Source organism: Ixodes scapularis, unplaced genomic scaffold, assembly GCF_016920785.2.
Source record: "Ixodes scapularis isolate PalLabHiFi unplaced genomic scaffold, ASM1692078v2 PGA_scaffold2__306_contigs__length_199485367, whole genome shotgun sequence".
Taxonomy (NCBI): Eukaryota; Metazoa; Arthropoda; class Arachnida; order Ixodida; family Ixodidae; genus Ixodes; species Ixodes scapularis.
In genome coordinates this window covers 81,659,878-81,683,060 of record NW_024609857.1, presented here as the reverse complement: position 1 = coordinate 81,683,060, position 23,183 = coordinate 81,659,878, and the positions used below count along the sequence as shown (strand labels likewise).

The 23,183-nt window shown below is 44.8% G+C and overlaps 1 protein-coding gene across 3 annotated transcripts in view; it reads right to left on the bottom strand.

Annotated features, from left to right (window-relative positions):
• LOC8041750 (glutamate receptor ionotropic, kainate 2) overlaps positions 1-23,183 on the bottom strand; it is a 398,324-nt gene that overhangs the window by 160,986 nt on the left and 214,155 nt on the right. For all 3 annotated transcript variants that reach the window (XM_040215999.3, XM_040216000.3, XM_040216001.3), the window contains exon 3: positions 10,889-11,161. In XM_040215999.3, coding sequence (XP_040071933.1) covers positions 10,889-11,161 — 273 coding nt within the window. The remainder of the gene's footprint in view (positions 1-10,888; positions 11,162-23,183) is intronic.

Below are 23,183 nucleotides of genomic sequence, written 5' to 3'. Positions count from 1 at the left end.
TGTAGTTGAAGACGACAAGGTGTACCAGGTCTACTGGGCCGGTGACGCGCGAACAAAAGGATCGCTCTACGACGCGAAAGTACTCTACATGGCAGGTGAGTAGAACTGAAGTATGGCGAGTGATGTACGAGTGCTTTGCATAACACGCTGACGACTTAACTGCATTTGTAGCCGAAGCATCTCGTATAAATTGAATAGTCAAGTCGATTTTCCAAAGCGGAGGTCTAGCATAGTCAGGAGTCCACTTCCGGCTGCCGAGCAGAGCGGACGTGCGATGGATCGCTCGTCAGGAGTGGCGATAACAACCGGCCTTGGCCGGGGTGATTCTGATAAGGGCAACGCCGCCCGGGATGACTCTGTTATTTTGCCGACGCTGCCAACAGGAGAAATAATGAAGAACAGCGTAGTGCTGCATTGTGACACCGGTGGTCGGCCTTACAGGGCAGAAGATTTTGTGCCTCCTTTAAACCAAATGGGGGTTCTACAAGACTTGGCCGGTCTGGGGGCGTATCAGATGGGTCATGTCTGGCTCGCCAAGATGAAGAACTCGGAGGCCAAGAGCAAGCTGCTTCACGCCGGCGAACTTCAGGTAAAGGGTCGGCGCTGCCTAGTGATCGACCCATACCGGCGGGATATCAAGGTGAAACTTCACTGGGTTACCTTCGACGTGCCCGTCGACACCGTCCGTCGCGCCTTCGAGCCGTACGGCGAGGTGAAGGAGGTCGTCCGGGAGATTTGGAAGCTGAACGGGCTCGTCGGCGTTGAATCTACGACGCTGACTCTCGCCTTGACCCTCCGCCAAGATGTATCGCTGGAAAAGTTGCCACACCAGCTCCGCTTCTTTGGCGGCTCGGTACTGGTGGTGGTCCCCGGGCGCTCGCCCATCTGCCTCCGTTGCCGGCGCACGGGTCACATTCGGCGGGACTGTACGGCGCCGTGGTGCTCTGAATGCCGAGGTTTCGGGCACGAAAAAAGAGACTGTGTCAGGACGTACGCTCGCGTCACTGGCAGCGACACCGTGCCGGAAACGTCAGAGTTGATAATGGACGAAGACGAGACCGAGCGGGCCGCAGCACCGGTACCACCGCCAGTGCAGCTAGCGCCCAGCCAGGCAGCTATTGACAACGGGATTTCAAGCAAGGCGTCACCGGAAGCGCCTACTGCACAACCGTCCCCGAAGACAACTCCCGAGCAGACCCAGGACACTATTCCCAAGACAGTAAAGAGTACTTCAAGCGATCCCGAGGGAACAAATAAGCACCGAGATCCTGCTGTCTCCAAGCAAGACGAGGTCCTCACGTCCATGGAAGTCGACGCTGCGGCGACAAAGCGTCGGCTGGACGACACAGACTCTCTCGGCGTGGAGCATCTGCCGAGGCGCTTCGAACGGGAAAATAGGACGGTACAAGCTTCAGCCTGTGTCTCCAACTCGGCAACACGAGCCGACGCAGTGAGCCTTTTTTCATCCCGACTTTCAATGCCCCTTTGTAAGTCCAGTAGCCTTCGTCTGGCCTCACTCTATTTCTTATGATCCTTGAAAGGTCCTTTCGCGTGGGCACTCTGAACGTACGAGGTTTAAGTGCAAGGCGCAAGCAATGTCAGCTGAACCGCCTTTTCGTTGAAAAAGATCTCGATATTGTTGCGGTACAAGAGTCAAAAATTGAGAGCGAGGACCAGACGGAGTGCATGGTCCGCCTATTCGAGTCGAGGTACAATGTGTGTGTCAGTCACGCTGTTGGTAATTCGGGGGGCTGCCTTTTGTTTCTTCGAAAATCTATCGGAAATGTCGAAAAAGTAATTAGCTGCGAGATCGGACGATTTATAGTGTGTGATTTCTTGTTTTCAAGTTACAAGTTTCGCGTATTGTGCATTTATGCTCCGAATAAGGTAGAAGATAGAGTAGCATTTTTCGAAAACATTAGCCAGTATGTCACGACTGACCGCCTTGTCATTTTGCTAGGTGATTTCAATTGTGTTTGTGCTCCAGGCGACCGATCTAACAGCGCAAGGTACAGAGATGCTAGTGCAGTCTTCTTGAGAGAATTGGTCCAGCTAGGCGAATTAGAAGACGTCGCCCAGTGTGCGTCAAGAGCGAGCTCCTTACAGTTCACGCACTTTCAGGGAGCGAGTCACGCGCGCCTGGACAGAGCGTACGTCTCTCTGGAAATCATCGGCGCCTGCAAGTTTTATTCAGTAGATCATGTTTCTTTCAGTGACCACTGCCTTGTTTCTTTTATGCTCTGTTCACCTAGAGAATCACCTAAAAAGTTCAATTGGGATTTATGGAAATTTAATACAAAGCTTTTAGAAGATGATCCTTTTGTAAAGGGGGTGCGTGAAAGTCTCGACGATTTCGCCAGCAGAAAAGTGGGAGGCTTCGGAGAAAAATGGGTATTATTTAAACAAGACTTAAAAATGAGAGCACTTGAACGGTCCAGCATATTGAAACACGAAAAAGAAAAAGAAACAAAAGAGTTAAGCCAACTGCTACAAAGGTTGCTGCAGGAAGAATGTCGTATGCCCGGCTTTTTCTCTGATGACATAGTCAGTTTGAAAAAGAAACTTGAGGCTCTCGATACGGAACGGAACAAAGGGGCCATGGTGCGCGCGCGATTAAAACGGTTATCACTTGGCGAGATACCAACAAAACGAGCCCTCGGGGTACAAAAGACGTACGCCAGTAAAAATGAGATCAGCGAAATTTTGTACCACGGAACTGTAACCAGCGATAAAGAACTAATCGAATGCGCGTTCGTAGACTGCTATAAGGGGCTTTTTAGTCTTCGTGCCCCCAATAAAGACGGGTTCCAGACACAATTTTTGCCGTTAATGCCAAAACTAGAGGACGACGTGAGGGAGAGATTAGACCAGCCAGTAATGTTGGGGGAAATCGAAAAGGCGATCGAAAATTTAAAAATCGGAAAATCGCCCGGTCCGGATGGTTTAGGAGCGGAGGTCTACAAGGCTTTCAAAGACCAAATTGCACCTTTTTTGTATGGAGTGTTCAGGGAAGCGTACGATTTGAATTGTTTGCCTCCATCTTTTTTGTACACGCACACCATTTTTATTCCGAAAAGTGATGATCGCGAAAAGCTACGTCTCGTCGGTTCTTATCGTCCAATTACTTTGACGAATGTTGATTATAAGATTTTCATGAAAATTCTCGCTGACAGGCTACAAAGTGTTATAGATATGATTGTCGGCCCACACCAGACGTGTGGTATCAAGGGAAGAAGTATTGTTACAAACATTCATGTTGCAAGTAGTATTTTAGAATGCTGGGATAGTTTGGACCGTAAGGTGGCACTACTGCAAGTTGATCTAGAAAAAGCTTTCGATCGCGTGTCTCACCAAATTCTTTTTTCTATCTTAAAGCACGTGAATCTGGGTTCCGTTTTATGCGATGGTGTGCAGATGGCGTATAAAAACTGCGCCACCAGCCTTGTTGTCAACAAGCGTGTCAGTGAGCGTATTAGGCTTTTTTCGTCAGTGAGACAGGGTTGTCCACTTTCGCCGTTACTTTTTTGTATTTTCATTGAACCTTTTTGCTTAAGCATTATCAATGATAGTCACCTGCGTGGGTTTAGGCTGCAAGCTACCGAAGTGCGCATTCTGTCTTACGCAGATGACGTAGCTATTTTTTTGTGTCGACGAAGAAAGTGTTCGAAGAGCAGTTGAGGTAACCAAAAGCTTTTGTGAGCACACGTGTAGCGCGGTAAACTGGCACCAGTGTACCGGTTTTTGGCACGGTAATTGGCCCTCCGTGCCGACTGTGTTTGAGAGCATTGTATGGTCCCCCACGCCGGTACGTTATCTCGGAGTGCCTTTGGAACATTATCGCACCAGCGACCAGTACTGGCACGATGAAACTGAATCTCTTCGTGCAAAGACTCTGAAATGGGGAGGGAAGTGCTTGTCCATTTTTTCGCGTGCAACTGTGTGCAACATTTTTTTCGCTGCCAAGCTGTGGTATGTTTTGCAAGTTTTGCATTGTTCACGGATCAATATTCAGCGCATGCATCGGGTGTTTGCTGTTTTTATTTGGTGTTCGGCGTGGGAGAGATCAAGTCGATCAAATCTCTTTCGTCGAGTCAAGTCCGGCGGTCTCGGCCTTTCGCATTTGTTTATTAGACAGCTGGTCAACAGGTTCCTTTTTCTTCGAGACCAAAGAGACCCTTTTTTACGCACTGTAATTCAGGTAAGGCTGCGCAATCTGCTGCCCGAGTTTATCGTAGCGACGAACGATGAATTCTGCTTTGGTGTTCAGGGTTATCTGAAGGAAGTTATCGGGGCCTATCGGTTTTTGGCAACACGTTTTTCCTTAGAATATTTGTCTGGCGTGTCACGCAAGCGGTTGTCGAAGGACTTGATCGAGTTGCTTTTTCCCACACCTTTGTATCGATCGCTGTACAGCGCAGGCACAGGGAAGGATGTTCTAAAAAGAGTCAAGAAAATGGTAATTCCCGCGTGCACGAAAACATTTTTTTTTTTAAGTTACATAGCGGATCGCTTCCTGTAAAAGCTTGGTTAGTTGAAAAGGGCATACCAGTAGCATGGTCAGAAAACTGCTTATTGTGCAAGAAGCCAGAGACCATTGAACATCTGTTCCTGGACTGCTGGGACGCAATGTTCTTTTGGGACGTCCTTCAAAGGACTATAAAAAAAGACCTCCCTTTAACGTCCCACGGCATTCGGTTCCTGTCTGTAGAAGCTGCTTCTGTGCCTTATGATATGTTCATGCTCATGGGACTGCACAGTATATGGCGATGTCGTATGGCAGTAAGTCATGCGGATATCGATGTGCGGCCAGTGAATAAGTATTTTGTAGAACACATGTGTTTCCTTAAAGAGCTGTACAGGGCGCAGCAGCCTCAACCTGAGTGGCTGCCACTTCTGGAGGATTTGTCCTCCATCAAAGACTTCTAGCTGTGACATTAGCCAGGAAGGCTGATGGTTTTACCTATTTAGTCTATCTTGATAACTATGTCTGCCACCAATGTTAAACAGGAAATAAAAAATAAAAAAAAGAGGTGTAGCATAGTGGTTAAGATGCCCGATTTGTATGCAAGTGGTCGCGGGTTCGATGCGCGGTGGACGAACGTTTTTCCTTTCTTTTTTTTTTCTTTTTTTTTTGAACATTTTGTTTTATTGAGGCATTTGGCGATATTTATGAGTGCGTATAGCTTTACTCTTATATGAATGCTGCCCTTGTTGATAAAATTCCCTTGGCAGTGGCAGTCAGACGTCATCTGATGGACCATCAGATGACGTCTGATGGTCCATCACGTTCCACCACGGCTGCTGACTGGCAGTCAGTGTCCCAAATTACGTACCTTGATGGAATTTTCACTAGGGTAACATTGTCTAACAAGACCAAATGTCCTCTTAGAGAATCGCGAAGCGTTTGACAGTTTGACCCGTTCAATATATGACTCTGTCAACCCTCTAAAGTGTAAATTGACAACTTCCTTAGACCCTCTTTTCAAAAAGGTGCTCTCTTCACGGCATCATTTGTGTCCCTACTGCTCATTACACGTCAGTCAATTACGCTCTAACAATTAAAACAATTATTTCATAGAAAAAAAAACACATTTAACTGGAGGTGGATGGGAGCAGTTCGGTTGCAATTATTTAAGAGAATCCAGAAAACTCACTGAGAAAGGCTCAGTAATATTCCTCGATGCCCTGAAGATTCGAACTAGCAAACGATAGCACTTTTCCGCGGCGCCTTCGTTCAGCGCTAAAAGAGATTAGTAAAAACGAGAGCCTGCTAGACTAGCGGAGGGGGGTTACTTGGCGGTGACGTTTTGCAAACACAGCGGGAGCAGGGCTGTCTGGTGCTTGCCACGGGAAAGCTCGGTGGACGGGAGCCTTTCCCAACGCGCGCTTTCGAAAGAGCATTGTTTAGAAGACTTTCGCCAGTCATGCATGAATATGAGCTAGGGCTGTTGTTCGGTTGCTTGTTGAATGCAGATATATGCTTTATTAGTTGCTTTCCGTCATTGGTGATTTAAGACGCTAAACACGGAATTATAATTAATGACAGTTTGTGTATAGTTCCACTCTTGATACAATGACGCCCCAGTAAGAATAAGAAAAATGCCTGCTGCGATCTGGTTGCTGCCCTAATAAACTGCAGAAGTGTAATGAACAAAGTCGATGAGTTCACTGCCCTGCTCTAGTCTGTAAAAGATGATATCGTATTTGGTACAGAATCGTGGCTGAACCCGACTATCGCCGATAGCGAGGTGTTTCCAAACGATTTTATTGTTTATCGGAAGATTGGCCCAGCCTCGGGGGAGGCGTTTTTTTGCTAGTTCATTCCTCTCTAATCTAGGCTGGACATTGATCATGACGATGTCGAGTCAATTTGGTGCTCAGTTACTTTATCTGAAAATTCGTCGTACGCTGTCGGAACGTTTTATCGGCACCCTAATTCAGATTTAAAGACGTTACAGTCGTTGTTTGAAATCGTTTCGGAGGTCTCTCGGCACCCTATTTTACTTGCAGGTGACTTTAACCTGCCAGAATTGAAATGGAATGATGGCAGTTGTTCATGTAAAGTTAGTAGTCGCATTAACCTAGAAAAAAGAACATTGTAGATATTTATGGACTGTTACAATATGTAAAGGACCCAACTCGGAATAATAACATATTAGACCTTTTGTTTCGAAGTTCACCCAACCTTATAGATTCCGTCACCATTATACCAGGAATAAGTGATCATAAAGCCGTCATTGCAAGCGTCAAATCAGAATCATCCGACCGACGACATGCGCATCAAGGAAAGTTTTTTTCTTCAAGAAAGGCGACTATACTAGTACATCTCAGCAGCTGCTTGACCACTTGCCGGTCTTTGAATGCCTGGCTGAGGATTACGACGTCCACAAATTATAGTGTGTATTTAAGAACAAGCTGCTTGAACTTATGAACCGTTATGTTCCAAGCATTGATTCTACCAGACTAAAAAAACCTGGGTGACTTCAAGTATTCTAAGGATTATTGAAAAAAGAAGGAGAGCATTTCTCAAGTATGAGAAAACTAGAAGTAACAATCAGTTGAAGAGATTATCTGAAGTAGCGCAGGAGTATAAATTATCTATAAAAATTGCGAAAGAAGGATATTTTAGAAGACTTAACGACAGGATGAAAACTAGCCCTAAACTTTTTTGGCAGTTTATAAAAGGCTGTGGATCAGATGTCTTAGGAATAAACGAAACTGTGCGCAACCATCATGTCCTCTTAGACGATACTGAAAAGGCTACGTGCTTGAATGATTACTTTCAATCTATCTTCCTACCTAAAGATAGCAGCTGTCCTCCAGCACATGCAAGTGCCATCCCGTTAATGGAACCAGTTGAACTAAGCGTGAGGGGCATCGAGTTGCTTTTAAGAAACATTGACGAAACTAAGGTAAATGGCCCTGATGGTATTTATGCACGTATACTAAAGCGTTGTGCCGGACCTATTTCGTTGTATCTTTATGTAATCTACGAAAAGTCACTCTCCAATGGTATACTACAAGACGATTGGAAAATCGCCCATGTTGTCCCTATTCATAAAGGTGGTTCAAGAAAAGAGGTTTCACATTACAGGCCAATATCACCAAGTGGCATCTCGTGCAAAAGTATTGAACATGTTTTATATACAGGAATAGTGAAACATATAACGAACAACAGCATACTAATTAATCAACAACACGGGTTTCGTAAAGACCTATCTTGCACGACACAGCTCGTGGAATTTTTCCATGAACTGGTGTCCAATGTTGATGATGGAGGGCAAACGGATCGTGTTTTTCTAGACTTCCGTAAGGCGTTCGACACTGTGTCGCATCCGCTCCTTCTTAGTAAACAAAAGTCGTTAAACTTAGACTCAAGTGTGTTCCGATGGATCGAAAATTATTTATTTCAACGTCGCCAATGTGTTGCCTTGAACGGAAAAAGTTCGCAGTATGTTAACGTAACGTCAGGAGTCCCACAAGGCTCGGTCCTGGGACCACTTTTGTTTTTGATTTATGTAAACGATATTTCCGTGTGAATTTCCTCCTGTATACAATTGTTTGCTGACGACTGCGTTGTGTATAGGAAAATTAAGGACGAGCAAGATGCTGCTACGTTGCAACGAGACTTGGATTGTATTAATACTTGGTGTTCCAAGTGGCAGATGAACTTAAATCCAAAGAAGTGTGTTCACCTGAGTTCTACCAAGAGAAAGAAAAAAATTGAAAGTACTTATCAGATAGATAACGCCCTAATAAATAACGAAACTACCTCAAGTACGTTGGCGTCACACTGTCATCCGACTGTTCTTGGAATGCTCAAGTTGATTATGTCATCCTAAAAGCTGGCAGGGCGCTCAATTTTATTCAACGGAATTTGAAATGTTCACAACCTGAATTAAAGAAAGCCGCGTACTTAACATGCGTTAGGCCGATTTTAGAATATGCCTACGCCGTATAGGACCCTCCGCACATAACCTTGATTGATAAATTGAAAAGAATTCAAAATAGAGCTGCTAGGTTTTTACTGGGTCGTTATGGGCGGAGGGAGAGCTGCACTAAAATGAAAAGCGAATTGAATTGGGAACTGCTTTCTTCTCGACGAGAAAAGTTGAGACTGAAGTTTTTATTTCTCATATATAATAATAAAACTGGCATTAACAGAGAAGTGTATTTAAAACACCCACATTATGTTTCTAGGCGGACTGAACATGCTTCCAAAATCCGAGAGTACCACGCCAGGACGAACATGTATGCAAATTCTTTTTTTGTTAAAATCATTGCAAAGTGGAATAGCCTGTCTGAAGACCAGGTGTGCTCTACAAATGAAGATGTATTTTTTTTTTTCAAAACTGTAACCCCCCCTGCAATAACGCCTCCGGGCAACGCGGGGTTACCTTTGAATAAAGAATAAAGAATAAATAGTAAAAAAAAATGAAATTGGAAACTGCCAGTTCGTCACCCCCGATGTTGCAAGGTGGTAATGGCCCGGCCACTATAGGTTGCGGTGATGTACGCGAGAACGCAGCGCCGCGTGTGGAGATCTTATAACATCATTTGTCTATCACTTTTGTTGTTCTCATTTAGAGCCCCCTGCATCTTAGCAGATTGATTGGTGGTCATAGTATATACACCATTTGGTATATTTGAGCTCGTCAACATAACAAACGAGAACAGCGAAGGCGTCCTAGAGGATAAAGATTACTCTATTCGGTTGTTGAAGCTTGCTGAGAGTAGATGAGTCTTAGAATTACCACAGGAGTCGGCGATTAAACAAAAGCACCTTAATTTCTCGAAGCTCGATACCTGTTTGCCCGAGAGTCCGGGTTTACTCTACATTATCACCAGTCCATTTCTTCGGTATATTTCAAGAAGATCTTTGATTTGGTGAGCCTCGTGAACCTGGCAGTATTTAACGTACACACCGATTGCATATTTCTAATTCGATCATCCATCTGCAATAACATGCAGCCGTTAGGCGGGGCTCACATAAAAATATTTTTCGTTTTTTTTTTTTCTGTGAGCTATCTGTAAAATTAGCGAGAATTCAGGTAACCCGCAAATGTAAGAAAGTGATATACCGGGATTTTGCACAAAACCTTTGGTAAACAAGCGTTCAATAATTCATACTGTTAAATTATGTTTAAATTATTTCACACAGCAGCAAACAAAGTTGATCTGAACTTCTTGCGAATATTAATGTTGGAATAGTCTTTTTTATATATAAGTACTGTTTAATATGCAGGTGATCCTCCTTCCACTGTAACTGCCAACTTGCGCGCTAAGTAGGTAAAATATCAAATCAACCTTTTGCCATCGGGTTTTTAAGAGGCCATGCCAACACTAATCGTCTTGCCCAACAAACAGTGCAATATCGGGATTGTAAAGGAAGTAAGTATTGATATTTCCATTTCAACAATCTGCAGTTGCCTGCTACTTGCTCCGATTTCGCTTCCAACTGCCTAGAACACTCAAGGCAACCGATGCGGAACTTTGAAAGCCTCAACTCGTTTGTGCTAGCTCAAATTGCCTCTGTTTGTACGGATGTATCTTAGCCCTAAATAAATAACACATCTGTTTCGTTCAGTTTACCCCGTAATCAAATGCAAGATTAGATCTTTCTTGTAAACCTAAAAAACAAGTCAAGAGGACTTACATTTATAACAACAAAAACGAGTTTTTTTTTCTAACCTTGAAACATACCTTTTCTTACTGGATTAGGTTTTTAAGCAGGAGGCAACGATATGCAACAAAAACCGATTAGTAAAAATATACCGATGACCATGCAGCCATAACCTGTGGCAACATGAGAATAGCATTAGAGGCTCGGCTCTCGAACGACAACCGTCTTCTGTATGTTCAATATGACGAGAGATCTTGTCGGTAAGCGAAGTTGTAATGTTTTAGCCAATTTTGAGATAACGGTGCTGACACATGCTACTTATTTTCCTTCAGATGAAAAAAGGTGGCGTTATGTTTATAAGGTGTAGGGATGCCATTTCTATCTTAGAACGCACGGACAGAGCCCCTCCTGCGGTTCACGCGTATAGAAGTAGGCAATTAATACAAAATAAGGACAGTGTTACTAGACCACTCTAAGGAACCGCGAATAAGAAACTCAATATGCATATTAGTCTTACAGATAGAGTCGACATGCACAGAATGTAAAACGAGATTCCAGCTGCGATGTGTGTTTAGTTTTTTATAGCTTTTCCAATCTCGGGACTCCCCTAAACCTTGCGGGCGATAGCTCGCGCGCCGACTTCAAATGCCTTGATACACTTTTTCGAGAGCATATTTTTGTAACGTCACACTCATGTCCTGGAACCAGGCCTATGACGAATACAGTGTTTAAGGACAAGTTGCGACACATGCGTGCTACACTCACACTCGGAATCTTCGTAGATGACCGTGACGCTTTTCCAGCGGTTCTTCTTGAGCACCAAGTCGAGGTACGCTCTGCTCAGGACGTCAGGGTGCGGGAACACGTTGAGCGAGTAGAGGCGGCCCTCGGACCCGACGCCAGAGGCGCCCACCGTGGACCAGGATGTTTCCACGTGAGGCACGTGGAACGCGTTGCAGGTGGAGCTCACCACAGACACCACGGAGGGGCTCCTTGGACCCACCACCATGGACACGCCGTGCTTCAGAAGACTGCACACTTTGAGGCAGAAAACAAAAAGCGATTAATTGGACTAAATCACAGGTAAATTCATCAAACAATACTGGGGAGACGCAGGCGGATTGTTACCCTGCCTCCGTCTCTTTCTTAGCTAAGGGTATTATGGTTCGACAAAACTTCGAGATAGCCAAACATACGAAAATTCCACAGCTGTCAAGTAAGGGTTCAAACTGACACCATGTACGCAGTCAGTCTCATATTGCACATCACCTTAGTGAAGTGTGTCACCCTGTAAACTTCCAAACCCTACTGAAAAAAAAAAAAAACATTTGACGCCTATATGAAAGTAAACGGGTCCATACCGGTAACAGTTTAGCCACACCGGTCACCAGTTTGTCAAAGGGGTCACCCGTGTGGCTCAAAAGGGGCCCCCCGTATGAGCCATAACGTTCACCTATTTGGATAAACAGGTCACTCCTTTCGCAAACGGGTCACTCCTCCGGGCAAATGGGCCACTTGTTTGGGCAAAATTGTCGCACGTTTGCTCAAACCGGTGATCATGTTGCACAGACGGGTGACCGGTGACCGGCATATTGTACCGGTTCAATCGAACGGCTCTCCGAAGCCCGTTTAATACTGAACGTACAGGTCGGCGTCATGGGCACGCCTGTTTCAGCCGTGGTAGCCAATGTTTCCGTAAGGCTGGGAGCGCCGGTTCATCGATTTGAGATCGTCCGCGTAATGCAAGTAATTAAATTTATATTTTGCGCTGATGTTCGCTTATACTACAACTAAAACTAACACATTTTTTTACGTAGACGCGCGACGTTGGTGAGCCGATATTTCTGACAGAACTTTAAAAACTTGTCGTTCTTTGTTACCTCAATTTACTTATTCAGCTCGAATCTCTCTCGCAGCTAGAAAACGCGACGGCATGAAAGAATGTAGTTCTAGACTCTGTTTCACTTCAATTCCTGACGCAGCGAAGGTAGCGCACGAACACGCGGGTGCAAGAACATCGAGCATTGCGAGAGCACGCCCGCCGTTGCAGCAGTCAAACTATGAGCTCGCGCTGAGTACTTTCTTCGCTTGGCCGCAAGCCGAACCTCTGGCTGGCGCCATTTCCAACGTTCGAGCGTGCTGAAATGCGCGCGACTCGCCTGCTTTCCGAGGCTACAATAACACGCTCTACTGGAATGCCTGGGGAGAGGGTACAGGGCTGTCCCGGTGTCCTGCGCCTTCACCAAATACTTTACTAGGGGGAATACATTCCAATCTGCTCATTTTCATTAGACAGAACGCCTGCAGTGCCGAATCCAGCCCTGACGGAGTGGAGGTCCGCGTCAGTCCACGCGCAAGTGCACGTGGATGTTCGCGGCGGCCGCGTCGGTGTCGTCTCCGATTCCACCTAAAGCCCATTCATATTTCAAAAGTAGTGCAGGGTGCGTCGATGCACGAGGCACGTGGAAGATCATGGCGGCACAGCCCTTGGGAAGATCATGGCGACACAGCGCAGCAAAGTATTTAGCGTACCACTGAGCTAGAGTTTAGACGCCATGTTATTCTTAGAAGTGGCGCGCGGCACGTGTCTCGCGCATTTCCACAACAATGAATATGGTATGTAGAGCATCAATATCATCGATAGCCGAGACCTCCCTGACGATAGATGGCTCTCGCCAAGCCCAGAAAGCCTGACCGCGCCGAGGCTATTGTATTTGACAGGAGTGGAATGTATTCTCCCTAGTAAAGTATTAGCCTTCACCGTGCCCCCTCCCTCCTCTCTTGTCACCCTTGTCGCGTGACCCGCAGCAGCGCGCGAGCTACACGCTGATAAGCATCGAGATCCGGAAGGGCGCGCCTGGCAGCCGCTTTTTGCTTTGTCTGCTTGTTGTTAGTTGCAGTTCAAACTTCACTCGTCCTGCCTGCTTAGACCTGTCGCTTAAAGGAGGACCAGCAGAAATATTCTTCCGCCTGGCGGAAAGTCCTCCTCGCCCTCTTTCTTTCTTGTATTGTAGCACGGCGAGGAGAGGGGAAAGGTCCCCTTTTGCGCCGGCTTCTTCTGAGAGGATAAGCCGAGAAAATCCCCATTCTGAGCGACGGGCGATGGGTGCGGCGACAGCGACCTCGTGACTTACAGGTTCAGCTCCTATCGCGTAATCTGCCCCATTTTTTTGGCGCTCACCAAGCCTAGCCCCTCGGGTGTAGGTTTTACGAAGCTGCGAGGCTGCGCCCGTGCAGTCACCGAATTTTAGCTGTCGAAGGTCTTTGGTTTAGCCCGTCGCAAAGTAAACGCATACTTGAGAGCTGCGATGCATCCCCGGACCCACTGAAGGAACGTTTCATAGATATTTTCAGTTGACCAAGGAGCTCAAAACACATGCGCGAAAAGTGGTGACTTGAATATGTAAGGATGACTTACATCTTCACAAAACATTCTATCTTCAAAAAAAAAAAAAAAAAAAAAAAACGGCTTATCACGCTCAAACCTGCCTCAAATTGGGATCGATGGAAAAGAAAACGATGTACCAGGCGTGGGCATCTTCTAGAAGGTCTCTGTTTTCCAGCAGCGAGCACAAATTATTGGAGAATTGGAGAACTTTAGCAGACTATGTTTTCAGGCCACGCTATATTTAGCCGGAGCTCGCGTTGCCACTTCGATGCATTATCTGAAGCGCGCGGCTGAAGTGGCAGCGGGCCTTTAAAAACGATTTACTAAAATGCCCTGTTGATGGCCAGCAAAATGTATGAAATTCATATTTACACATTCCCAGCAGCCACCTGAGGTGAGAGGGTATCAAGGGTGAATGTCAATTTTAGAAAGTTTTAGTGGGTCGCTTTTAGCCACTTAGATAACCGTACGGTCCGTACCCCACAAAGAAATGTAAGCTAGACTCGCTGTTTACATTCTTCATCGAGAGCGGCTGTGGAGCGGAAAAGACAATAGACAGTTTTAGTATAGCGTTGCTGGCTCTTACGTACGCAATACGCAATAGTATAGCGTACGCTAAAAACGACCCGCTCGGACCGATTTTAGTTGTGCGTTACGTTTCCGAGTGAACATCTCGCATGAATCGCAGAATTCCGCGTGCTTATAGCGCCACCATCCTCCTGAAAATGAATATCGCAAATGAAAACGTGTCCAATCATTTTATTCAAAGTCAAACCAGGCAGCGTCGACGCACACTGCGAGCGGCGAACATTTCCACTGTGCACTTCTTCAGCTGCAGGGCGATCTGATTCGACCGCGGTAGGTCCCAGAAAGAATTGCCGAGCTGAACACCACGCAATTTCACGTAACACAGAACGTAGAAAACACACGTCACCCTTGCTGCACCAGTCGAGGCAACCGCCATCTTGAAACTGGCGCTCTCGTTGGGTCCGAGATCTCTCGAGAGCGTCCCGCAAGGCCCGGTAGCCAGCAACGCAAAATCCCCAGCGTTGCGTGCGTACGCCGTACGCAATACGCTAGCCCTTCTATTGCGTTCTGCGCATGCGCACTCACGGCCCGCAATCTGTTTGCCTACGCAAAGCTATAGCGTACGGTCCACTGAAACTGTCTAATTAGATAGTTTTAGTGGACCGTACGCTATAGCTTTGCGTACGCAAGGAAATTGTGGGTCGTGAGTGCGCATGCTCAGAACGCAGTAGAAGGACTAGCGTATTGCGTACGCGCGCAACGCTGGGGATGTTGCTTTGCGGGCTAGCGGGCCTTGCGGGGAGCTCTCGAGAGATTTCGGGCCCAACGAGAGCTCCAGTTTCAAGATGGCGGTTACCTTGACTGACGCAGCAAGGGAGTCGTGGTGTTCTCTACGTTCTGTGTTATGCGAACGGTGAAATAACGTGGTGTTCAGCGCGGCACTTCTTTGCTGGACGTACCGCGGTCGAATCAGATCGCCGTGCAGCTGAAAGAGTGCACAGTGAAAGTGCTCACCGCTCGAATTGTGCGTCAACGCTGCGATCTGCTTGACGCTAGGTCTATAGGCAGTATTACTGGCGGCCATAGCCGTGTGCGCAAATGCTGAGCGCGTGCGGATGACAAGCTTCCACAGTTCTTTTTGTAACGTGCATTCCGCACCGTCAAGGTTGCCGGTCTTCGCAGCCTATTAATGTGAGCTCGTTCTGAGCATGCGCTCTCAACAGCACCCTCAAATATGGCGTCCAGTGAATGCCCCCTATTCGTTCAGTTGCATTGATTGATAGCATTGATAAACGGTGCCGTTTCCACGGGACGACTGACGGAGGCTCCGTGATCGAATTTGGCTACGCACTCGTACTCGTAGCCTCTGTACCCCGCAGAAAAGCGCGCTTGACGAGGCAGCTGTGGCTTGGTTTAATCTGAAATAAAATGATTGGATACTTTTTCTTTTTCAATATTTCTTTCCAGGAGCATGGTTGCGATAAGCACGCGGAATTCTACGGACTCGAAAACGTAACGCACAACTAAATTCGGTCCGAGCAGGTCATTTTTAGCGTACGTTATACTACTGCATAAGAGCCAGCAACGGTATACTAAAACTGCCTATTAAAACCCTTTTTGGCGAGTCTAGCGTGTCGTGTTATCGTTCAACGTTGCTTGTATCGGTACCATAGCACGGGCCGCCACTTCGAAGTATTTGTGGTGTCTCAAAGAAACTAAAGCAAAAGCAGACAATTTTTTTTTAACGTGACACAGAATTGTATTTAACATTGTAAAAAACTTTTAGGTACCCTACGCCACGCAGTTACCACAATCTATCGCCGGTGTTTCCCACTTTTTGTTTGTTAGAAGTGAACGATGTTTAGGAATCTGTTAATGCGAGTATCCAACCTAAGCGGTAGATTTTAGTGCGAGTCGATACATTGCTGGGGAAAATAGCAAAAAGCGCCGCGTGTTTGCGCTAACAGGGTCGCGTAATGTACGCATACCGCTGCACAATCAACGCTAACATAGTAAATCAGTAAATTTAGTGGCCCCAAAAAAAGTGGTGTTATTTTGTTTATTTTTATGTTTGAAAAGTTATTTTTAAACAAGCAATTCGGTAAAGAGTGCTTCCGCTGGGCACCAACTTACGAGGCATCAATTTGTTCTTATACACGAAATTCTGCATAGCCCTTGCGTAAAAATGTCAATGTCAATGAAACGTTCCTTCAATGGGTGCGGGGATGCATCGCAGCTCTCAAGTATGCGTTTACTTTGCCACGGGCTAAACCAAAGACCTTCGGCAGCTGAAATTCGGTGACTGCGCGGGCGCAGCCTTACAGCTCCGTAAAACCTACACCCGAGGGGCTAGGCTTGGTGAGCGCCAAAAAATAGGGCAGATTACGCGGTAGGAGCTGAAGCTACCTCTAAGTCACGAGGTCGCTGCTGCCGCACCCATCGCCCGTCGCTCAGAATGAGGATTTTCTTGGCTTATCCTTTCAGAAGAAGCCGGCGCAAAAGGAGACCTTTCCCCTCGCCTCGCCGTGCTACAATACAAGAAAAAAAGAGGGCGAGGAGGACTTTCCGCCAGGCGGAAGAATATTTCTGCAGAAATATTCTTCCGCCTGGCGGAAGAATATTTCGAAAAACCGAAAAACTTGGGACTTCCGTTCCAAGTTTTTCGGTATGAAGTGGCGTGGGCGTGTGACGAGCTAACGTGAATATTCTTTCAAGCAACCAAATCCTGTTGCTAGCTTTAATTAGCAAGGTCACTTTGACTGAGTTTGTGGAAATATCGCTTTTTTGCCGATTGTGACTCGTATTTCAGCCCAAAGTTAATACAATGTAGGTTCTCCCCTCCCCTTCCCAAAGGTGTCTTTTGTTTCTATAAAGTTTCCCCCCAAAAATCCTCAAACAAAATGTGTGGTTTTACGGAAGTAAAGATGCGACCATGAGGCGCAAGCAGACCGCAAAACGACCTACGACAACAATGCAGACTTGAGTGTCAAGCAAATAACAAAAAGAAGAAAATGAGAAGTGGACACACACAAAAAGGTTGACATTTTTGTTTTGGTTTTTGTACATTTGACCCCACTAGGGCAAAACGTCAAGATTTTTTTTTTTTTTGCGTTGTCCGTCCGGCACTTATTGCTCTCGCGAACACTGTCTGTAAGTGAACATTGATAAGCAGAGAGCAGTTCCGGAAACGAACTGCGAGCTGGATGACCTCTCAAAATGCCAACAGTGTCCTCCAACGTTCAGTGCCTTTCTGAACGCAACCTACTTGAAGAAGATGCGACCACTGCCGTGGCTATTATGTGGGTTATTTTTGTTATTCATTCACTCATATCCGTGTTCCAAGTTCGTTTATAGTGAACTCCCCATATAGGGAATATGAATTGTAGTTAAACGATGCGTCTAAGGTGTGCCGCAGGACGTGATATTCGGCGATGTCACTATTGGCGAAGCGCTCTGACCCGTTTGTCACCCCCAAACCTCGGTGTTTGCCCAACACAAGGCCTGTGCACATGCCCACAGGCCTTGGGGCATGTTCATGTAATTTTTTTTTTTAATAGAGCGCGGGGCACAGTGTAATGAAAATATGCCAACAGTAAGTGAAGTGACGTTAAGTGCTGGATCTCTCCCGAAAGCAGTCGTCAGAGGATGCGAGCTTGATCCACTTGGGCTTTCGTGCTCAGCTGGGCACCGTGCATGCTGCATTGTTCATGCAGGCCGGAATGGTAACAAAAGAGCCCCTCCTCCCCCTCACCGGAGAACACGAACTCCAGCCGAACGCTGACGCCGCGTTCGGTTAAGTCAGCCGAGCTCTGAGCCATTGTATTTGTTGTCCCCATCCATCTAGTTCTAAAGTTAACCGCTTGGGGCGTCACGGTCTCATCTCCTCCCCAATAGGGAGTATACACTGGACACCATAATTGTGGGTGCTCTTTAAAGCGCATGCACAGAGCGAGGTCACATTAATAGGCTGCTAAGACCGGCAATCTTAATGGTGTGGAATGCACGCTGAAAAAGAACTGAGGAAGCTCGCCGTCAGCACGCTCTTAGCAGTCGCGCACACAGCTATGGCCGCCGGTGAATACTCCCTATAGCTAAAGCGACCTCTTTCTTGTTGTTCCAGAAATGTTTTGTAGCCTCTATTAGTGGCCGAATGGTTACCGCGCTTGGCTTTCGAGCGGAGGCTACGGGTTCGATACCCAGGGAGTGGACTTCTTATTTATTTATTCTTTCAACTTGATATTCTCGTACGTTCGAGAACCTTCTCGCCTGATCGAGTTACGAATGTTCTAGACGCCGAATGTTCTTCGCCGAATATTCCTGAAACTCACGCGGGTACCAAAGGTGCTCCGAGTGGCGGGCCGGAGTCAGTCTCGCCCCAGCGGTCGATCCTGTTGTTTCGCCGAAGTCGACGCCTGCGACGTTAGCGTTTGTCTATTTTGTTTTGGGCACAAGTTCGCCCTGTTAAATTTTTAGTTTGTTCAGTTTTTCGCCGCCTCATCATTTGCCATTAGTGAAAATATTTTGCCCCTTATAGTCGGACTGCATAAAAGAGCCCTACGATACTTTTTTTTATCCCGTTTTGTGTTGTTGCGGGCTGATAAACTAGTCTGGTAACCCAGATTTGCGCAGTTGTATAATTGTCGTTTTCACTTACGTCGATACAAATTCCGCAATGCGGAAGTATCTTCAAAAGTAATTGAATTTCTTTTTTAAGCATTCGTACCCTACTCAAGATAATTTACAGCGAAAGTAACTTGAGTAGTATTTTAAATACTATATGAAGCAGGTATTTAGTAACTAAAATACTTTTATCGAGTATTTTGTCCAACACTGGTAGACATATATCACGGATTACGTCTTTCAATTTCGCTATTATTATGGTAAGTGCACTGCAACCTACTTGTAGGCAACGATTGACCGTTCTTCTGCGCGTATCCTTCCAGATTATCTATAGAATTATGCAGCGCCTATTCTCGGGGCAGCCGGGAGAATAATTTCACCGAAAGTCTACCTTTATAGTCTATAATTACCTCGGTTCTTATTTGCTTTGCAATCTTCTCAGTTGTATAAAAGCTTAGAGTGCCTCTCACATTTCACAGATCGCTCGCACGTTTGTACTTGTCTACAGAAGAGTTTGTAATTAACTTCGAGGAGAATTGAAAACAATCTTTTGTGTCTGTTTTCCTGTCCATTTGCAAGCACCTACGCGAGCGCATTTGTTCTACGTGTTTTCTCCATGTTATAAATGTTATCAATCGGTTTATGAGTTTCGGGACGTCTTAAATAAGTTTAAGAAAACCAACCTTCCAGACGATACACATTTAGGGCTAGCGCATAATTTGCCTATCCGAATGGCACGTTCAAACATGTCGTCCTGTGCCAGGTCGAACGGGCACCCGTATCAAACGGGCATTCGTACCAAACGGGTACCGTTTCAAACGGGTACCCGTATCCCATAATCACGTTTGATCTAAACGGATCGACAAGTTTGCCACCCCCTTAGCGAAAACTAATACGTTTGAAATATACCACATTCTAATTTGAGTGTATTTGAAATACAGTTCATAATTGTAAGTACACGAAAAATAGACCGAAAATATAAACTTCTTTTTTTTTTACTTGGTACTAAAATATACTTTTAAAAGTCATTTTAAAATACCTTTACTTAAACTACATTTGAAGTTCCCTTCATGCGTTTTGAAATATGTAAATACTAAATTAATAGGCACAAAATACCTTTCACATATATTTCTTGAAATATTTATTTAATTCACGCAAAATATACTCCAACCCTAAAAAAATGGAGCAATCAAAAATACGTGCAGAATACTCTTAAAATACCTGAAAATCGTAAATACTGTTGTGTTATACTCTAAGTACCTTTTGACTGCAATACTTTGGTAGTTTGACTTAAACTACCAAATTATTGAAAAGCTCTCCTTCTAGAAGTTCACTTCAAGCAGATATGGAGTACACAGAGTTCTGGAACGTGCCTCATTTTCGTACAAATTATGCACTCCAATCTATTGCGCATAACCTGCCTTCATTACTTAACAAGTTCCTTATAGACCACAATGATATTCACTGTTTAACAAAAAAAGATGTACGTGTTTGTTTTGTTTAGTCAAAGTGTATTCTGTAGTACTTGTTTTTTTTTTATAATGCCCTGTAAGTGCAGGGGCACCAGGCCCAGTCAAGCTACCTCATGGAAGCTTTTTGTCTGGTGCCCTCAGCACAATATTGCTGAAAATAAATATTACTTACTTACTTACTTACTGAAGCGCCTAAATACAACATTTGATTAGTTTGTCAACTGAATTGCGGAGCATCGCACTGATAAATCAGCCCAGTTTATGTGATTGTTTCCTTTTTTCTATCAAGAGCACACCTGATCAGTTCCTTGCACACCAATCACAAACGGAGTTCGGGAACTACAACCACAACATTTGCTGATGCTGGAAAGCTTCAGCAGGTGCTGTGAACAGATACGTTTGGCGTGGTTTTGTTGGCACAATGTTAGTTCACTGAACGTGTATACTCACCATTGTACGTATGTGAATAGTGACTTTATTATATTGACATTAACTACCATATTAAATATTCAACTGCTAAAATGGAAAGTCAAAACAACTACTGTAAAATATTTATTTTTCGCGGGCTCAATATTTCGCTATTTAGGTCAAAGTTGGAGTTTTGGAATAATTCGCAAATTCTAATTTTCGCGACGCGCTGGGATAGCAATTTAGATTTTAATGTTTTTGCTTTTTGCCGGAATTGTTCACGGGACCTATTTTTCGGAATTGTAGGCGATTCGCGAACCTTACGAGAATTAGGTCCTCACGAAAATAAAGTCGTTTACAGTATTTTAAAGTGAAGATACTCCTTTGATTTGCTTCGTCCTGAGTGGTGCTACGCAGAGAAGCAATAACATGTATTTTAGGAGCCGCTTGTGTGGATATTGTTTTAAGGACTGCGCCGAATTGTTATTAGTTGTACCAATGCCTTTTACTAAGAGATATCGTCCACGAACTTCAAAACACTGTTTCCCCTTTGACAGACTCCCGAGGAGAAGATCGAATACTTGGAACCTTAATAGGCGCAGAGGTGGTCACCGAAAAAATGATTACCTTCAATATGTAGGCTATATAAGGCTCTAGAGCAGTCAACGGGACTGTGAATGAGCTGTTCAGTGCGTCATGGTGTCTGTGTTCGTTTCTAATGTAGCTTTGTGAGGGTATTTAGTAGGCCTTAAATACCACAGGGACACCATTTGCTGACGAAATCGAAAATAAAAAAAAATTGTGTAACCTGTTTTTAATGCACAAATGGCATCTTGAGTGCGAAAGGATAATATTTTTGGTATATCTAAAATATTTTTGATTCATATTTATAATGCATTTTGAATACCTTACGCGCGTATTTCGAATGCGGCCAAAAAAATACAGAATAAATACAAAATGAATATTTGTACTAAATATATTTCAACTTCGTTCGAAGTACGGCCTCTTTTTGCTAAGGGCCGTTTGATTCAAACGGGTCGACCAGTTTGCCACCCGTTTATATTTCAAACGGTTTTTTTCAGTAGGAAAGCTTTGCTTCGTTCCGGAGAGAAATCAATATATTTTGACAAAGTGGGCAACATTCAATGGTGTTGGCGGCCGAGTATCGCTGAGTCTTGTTTTGCACTCCTGTCGATACATACGTATTACATATATAAAAGCTCTAGGCAGATGTCTTACCCGTCTGTGACCTGTGTGCAGAAGATTATTTTTCGGTTTGTCACTAAAATAATAGATTATTTTGTAAGGGCATCTAAATGAGATCAACAGGCTTTTCTCATATTGTTCTGCTACTTTGACACATTACGCTACTTTGCATAGGAGTACCAAGTACAGAGCGCGACACTGTTAGCGAAAACAAGCGATCGCCGGTTTTTCCGGTTTTCCTCTTTGAAACTAAGGGATGTCATCTAAGTTATTATTACTACGGAAAGAGCTAATTTAGTTCTACAATGTAAGCGATAAAATTTCGTGCTCGCTAATACTAGTTAGAAGTAAAATGGGAAAATGCGCCAATGCCTTGTTCGCGCTAACAGCGCCGCGACGTGTACACTTGGGAGATCTGTGTCGATGTTTGCCTTTGAACATTACACTGAGCTTGCCCTCATTGTTCGCTGGAAGAGAGCTTCCCAAGATGCACCAATTTCCTATGGACGTTCACAGGACGGCCCTGGAACTTTAGGACATCCTGAAGACATATTCACCATCACGTGTGCTACTAAGGTAGGCTCTGCAAACGTCACATGCACTACTAAAATACACAATTGGTGAACGTTTTGAGTACTTCACAGGAAATTGCCAATATTTTCGACTCACTTTACAGCCAGCATCACACTTTTGGCCAACCTATACACATCTCGCTGTGGAGGTACGCATCGGTACTCTACATTAAAGAGACCTCGAAGACCGGGTCCTATATATTTCTTTTCTTTTTTTTTTTCTCGAGGGCTTTGTCAACATTATTGTTTTTTTTTTCTGTTTTTTTTTTGTCGGTCATTTTTATTAACGAACATAAGTTTTTAACGTTTCTGTATTTTTAAAAGAAACAATAAATATAATCGTACAATTCATAGGAGCGTCGGAACGACTCAATATGTGCATTGTAAGTGTGCTGCGTGGGTAAGACGAATTTGTTATGCAGATTTTTTTCCTCGAATAGACTAGTACACATAAACACACTGCTTGCGCGAACAAGATATCGCAAGATTTTAGTTGTTGTTTTCTTTCACTTGAAAGGCTGTCATAAAAACTACTAGTATGAATTTCGACAAATATGTCTCCACTATATAGGCTGCTGAAATACCCATGCTGGATCTAAAATTGGCCGTAAAAATCGAGAGCTGCACATAGCAATCTAAACTTCTCGTCAGAGGTGTATTTCACATCAGAATTAATTGGGGGGCTAGTGTATTTCACAGGTAGAATTTATCTGATAAATTACGAAGCGTAGCTCCGCGTTCTGTAAAACAAATAGGGCCGAACAATTTGCCGGGGTCACAAGGTGGACGCTGACGTAGACGGCCGAGTCGATCAATACGAGCGTGTTTCGCGGACGTATTGATACATGGCGCTACCTCCTTATTGA